At 39.3% G+C, this 4,982-nt stretch overlaps 1 protein-coding gene across 1 annotated transcript; it reads left to right on the forward strand.

Annotated features, from left to right (window-relative positions):
- Positions 1-1,002: 1,002 nt before the first annotated feature.
- Positions 1,003-2,809, forward strand: LOC111861378 (rho guanine nucleotide exchange factor osg-1-like; the record flags this gene model as incomplete). The annotated part of the gene is made up of 3 exons (XM_023845900.2): positions 1,003-1,114; positions 1,984-2,088; positions 2,693-2,809. Coding segments are annotated over 3 exons (334 nt in total), but the record flags the coding sequence as incomplete, so codon positions are not given.
- Positions 2,810-4,982: the final 2,173 nt, after the last annotated feature.

Genomic DNA, 4,982 nt, shown 5'->3' on the forward strand with positions numbered 1-4,982 from the left:
AAAATAATTGACTGTTTCATATCTTGAGATTAAAAGGTTACAGACTGGTTTTAAAAAGTGTTTGTAAATGTTTATTTTGTGTCCGAGGGGTGAATTACTGAACCATTGACTGTTACAATTGGTCAGATTTTGACTGAAAAATATATGTGTTGTTTAACGGTGAACCGGACAATGACCAGAGTGGTTCTGTGTTACCCGTGCAAGAAAAAAGTCATGAATGTTTTTCATGAAGTTTGTTTTTAAAATCAGTTTGCTGTAAACGTTTCCTCTGGGTAGCAGCACTGTCTAATGCATATTGTTATCCTGTCAAGTGCAATATTTTAATAAAAATGTATATGTCTTTCAGAATTATGTTTTATTATGTTTGATAGAGTTTATTTATAACAGTTTCACATTGATAGTAATATTTCATTACAGGTCTAAGGCAGAATTTTACCTTCGCTTTTCCTGGACCTTTCATAAGCCCGAATACTCATTGCTGCTTGTTCATCTATCAAAAGAAAAAAAAAACAACTCCGTAGTTTTAGTCCGCAAGCGAACTGTACCGACCCGACTGAGCGACCACCGCTTGTCGCCGAAGTTGGTGCAAAGGTCCGGGTTCGATTCCCAGCGCTACTACATTTTCTGATTAGTGGGTCTGGAAGGGGGTCCACTCAGCCTCGTGAGGATAATTGAGGAACCATTTCAAGGAAATAGAGACCCCGGTCTGGAAAACCGAAATTAACTGCCGTGGGGATTCGTTGCGCTGACCACGTGACACCCCCAATCCGCTAAAGTTATGTTCATCCGCCATAGATACTGATATCTATAAATGTTATCCAAAACATTGTCATCTTACAGATATTTAATGAAATAAAAGGAAACGTAACTCATGCCTCTCAGAAGTGTCTTATATACTGCCGATTGCGTGAACATTGAAACCAGTGGGGAATGCAGAATCATGAAGATGTCGTTTGGAAATCATAATGCGGCCTTCTGTAATTACTGAGTTAATTTCTGCAGCAGATGGACGTATATTCCTTTGTTTGTGTTTCAGAAATATTTGCAGCCCTTGAAAAGCCCTGAAAATGCCGGCCTAGTAGATGCATCAGTGGTTGATGCCATGTTTTATCAGGTAACCTGATATCATTTATATAATCAGGCTAAGCATGCTTGGTATTTCTGAGCAAGCTCAAGGTTATAAACAAGAACGGTTATGTAACATAAATTATAAGGCATAGTGGATTTTGTTCATGTTCCATTTTATCACAGCTTTGTCCTTAATTTAGAGGAATGTCTACTGTATCTTCAATAAGGAAATTTCATTCTGAGAAATTTAGATAGCATGTAATGAAGATGTTTGTAATTTTTATTTTCCACATATGTTATTCAAGGGATTAAAGCAAGAAATTTGAGGTGGGTATGACATATATCAAGCATTTTGATACTCTGTTCGTGTAAAATATTGGGACAACAGAAATATGATTTGCCCCTTCCATACATTCCTCCAAAACATGACTTAATGAGGAATTCATGTCTGGCTACGTGCTGGCTGATTGGGGTTCGATTTTTGGCATCAGCAAGAATCTTTCTCTTATCCAGCTCATTCAACTGTTCTGGGGCCTGCATAGTCTCCTGTGCAATAAGTACTGGGACAGCTTCCTCTGGGACAGAGCAGCTGAAGCATGAAGCTGACTACTCAGTTCCATTTAGTGCTGAGTTTAATATTACCTAGAGCTGTATCTTCAGTTCTCCAGTACGTCTTTATGGCTTAACGCTATAATACAGAGAGAACTTTAGCTTTGCCATTTATATTAGTATGATGGATCTTCAAGAAGTACATTGTGGACTGGATTCACTGATCAAGTGAAGAAGGAAATTATTACTGTTCAAAGGATATAATTTTCCTCTTTAGTGCCTACCATTTATGATCCTTGGGAAACCTAAAATGTGGCATGCCAATGTGTATTGCATAGAATTCCTGTTTGTAATTCCCTGTTGCAGATCCCTGCAATTCTTGCGCATCATGAGGTGTTCCTTGAGGAGCTGCGGAAGAGGCTTGATCACTGGGACATCAAACAGAAAGTTGGAGACGTTTTTTTGGATGTGGTGAGTAAAATGTTTTTTGCTTTATTGATGTGTTAAATATTTAGGTTAATAAGCATCAAATTTAAAGTGAAAGGATGCAATTTATACAATGATGGCTATTTCTGAACCTTTATTTTGGAATATTATGTTAGGATAGTTGAGAAACTGTGAATTTTATTTATTAGTAGAAAGTATTTTGACAAGTATACTGAGAGAAGGAGGACACTGTCTTCACTTTCTTACTGAGAAATTTTAGTATGTGAAAGAAATTTTTCTTCACTTGTCATCTTGGCACACTTTTACTGTGGTAAGTAGGAGTTCTTCACATTCATTTTTACATAATTAAAATTTACCTTATTAGCGTGATATTTGAGTTTTTCACAATGGTTAGTATGAACATTGCTGTCTTCTGGAATTTGGGTCTATATTGATCCTCTGTAGCTCTTACTTTACATGTAGATTAAGTCAGACTTCATCATATTTCACCATAATGGCTTTAGGGTTATCTCAGGATGGATCCTTTTAAAGCAAGAAGCATACACAGGATTAGCAGTAAGAAGGATGATGAATTTAATCCTGTTTTGAAGATATTTCTACTAATTCACTTTTTTTTTTGTATTTCCAGTTTACAAAACAGGCTGTAATTGAAACATACACATTATTCCTCAACAACTTTAAGACAGCAAAAGAAGCAATCAAGACCACATGCCAAGCAAAACCTGCATTTGCCAGATTTCTGGAGGTAAACAAGAAAACAGCATTAGTAATAATAACATGTTTTAATTTATCTGAGACATACAACACAGTGCATTTCATAATATGCTCCTATGAGGAACTGAAGTATGCATTTGGTTAAATCCATAAGTACCACATGAGAAGTGTAAATATTAATATTATAAAGAAAGATTCAGGTGTTTGATTGGATTCTAGTAAGGAGGTTAGTGTAGAAGTGTGAGTAATTGGAGATTCATCTAAATATATGTTCCTTACTTGCATCAGAATGACCGCCGCTGTGGTCTAGTGGTCAGCATTCCTGGTTACAGATCCAGAGCTCCGGATTCGATTCCTGGTGCTACCAGATTTTTTCTGAGGAGTAGTGGGTCTGGAACGGGGTCCACTCAGCCTCGTGTTGATAATTGAGGAGCTGTTTCAAGAAAGTAGCTGCTCTGGTCTATAAAACCGAAATTAAGAGCCGTGGGGATTCGTTGCGCTGACTACGCGACACCTCAATCCTCAAAAGTTGGCACTAAACTTTGCCGACAAGCGGCGGTTGCTCGGTTCGTATAGATCACCTGTGGACTAAAATCACGATTTTTTATTGTTTTTTTTCTTGCATCAGAATGCAGGGCAAAACCATAATCATCTTTATCAGCAGTAAAACAGCCCTTTTGTGGCCATGATAGATACCAGCAACAAATTCTTGAAAAAATGTGCCATTCTTAAAATATTTTTGAATGACAGTAACAAAGTAAAGCTATCTTTGTAACAGGACGTGGGCCTCCACATCCCATGGGGTTGTTTGATATCAAGGGTCCCACATTTTCGTAGACATTTGGCTGATAGATGGCTTTGAGTTTATCAGCCTTATGTGCTGGCTGCCCTTAATCCCCAGGAAGATTCCTGGATAAACGTCTATGTATGCACAGTTCGCGAACAATGCAACAATTGTTTATTCAGCATTTAACACTGAACACAACATGTTTCGGCCATAGATGGCCATCGTCAGGTGTCTTTAATGCATCCAAACTGTTACGCTGCTCTGATGTGCACTAAAACGGAGTGTTGCCGTCCAATTAAAAGTAACATAAATAATTAATTAAAATCCATTCAAATTTTGTATAATTTTTTTTTTGTAAAATCCTATTCCACCTCATAAGGGGCATCATCCACTTGTTTGGAGCTATGTAATTATTCCAGAAGGTTCGTTTCTGCAGCTTGTTTTTCTGTTTGTTAGCCCGTTGTTTTGCTGTGTCTGCAGTCTGTAATATGCCACTATTTTTATTTTTTTTTGCTAGTGGGGTGGGACTAAGTCCCTTGTACTGCGGCCACTTCTGGCCTATTGTACCAACCCCAGATGATAGGTGAGGGTGATTGTGGAGCAATTAGTGGAATGAAGATTGGCAGGGGAAACTGAAGTACATGGAGAAAACCTGTCTCAGCGCCACTTTGTCCACCACTAATCCCACTTGACCAGACCCGGGCTCGAACCGGGACCGCCACGGTGGGAAGCCAGCGACTCACCGCTTGAGCTATGGCATGGCCTAATATGCCCCTTGCTTGTGTGTTGTTCCCTCTAGCAGTGTGTGATATTGGCTTCACTAGTGTGAAAATTTTATTTTTTGAGACACATGATGTACTATAATGTCACGCGACAAATAACTTGACGTGGGTCTCGGATTTAGCGAATCTTTATTGGACACTCACACTTACACACCTTACAGTTATTACCACTTGCAGTATCACTTGACTTCTGGCCCAATACTTCAATGCGACGTCTCAACTATCCTTGGCCGTGGTTGGATCTTGACTGTCTTCAGCGGCGGCTATCCAAAGACTGTCTCTTCTCAATACTCCAATACTCTAATACTCTAATCTTCTGTCCGAGGGGCCAGGCCCTTTATATAGGGCGCACGCAGACTCAATAGAGGACACCCCTTGCTAAGGTTCGATCTCACGTGTTCGGCAATCTGTTGCTTTGGGTATGCTCTTTATAGATTACACCGGTTATGTGTCTCGTCTCATCCGTTGTTACTCGACAGTTCGTTGCTACGATTTCGACAGTCATGTTGTCATGTAATGGGCGCAACAAACTCTCTGTAGTTTATCTCCGGGGAGACACGTTCGTTGCTTCGGCATTCTCTACGCAATGACTCACTGTTATTGCGCTACCATGGAAGTACCTACTCCAAACACAT

Source organism: Cryptotermes secundus, unplaced genomic scaffold (genome assembly GCF_002891405.2).
Source record: "Cryptotermes secundus unplaced genomic scaffold, Csec_1.0 scaffold23914, whole genome shotgun sequence".
In the NCBI taxonomy this organism is placed as follows: domain Eukaryota; kingdom Metazoa; phylum Arthropoda; class Insecta; order Blattodea; family Kalotermitidae; genus Cryptotermes; species Cryptotermes secundus.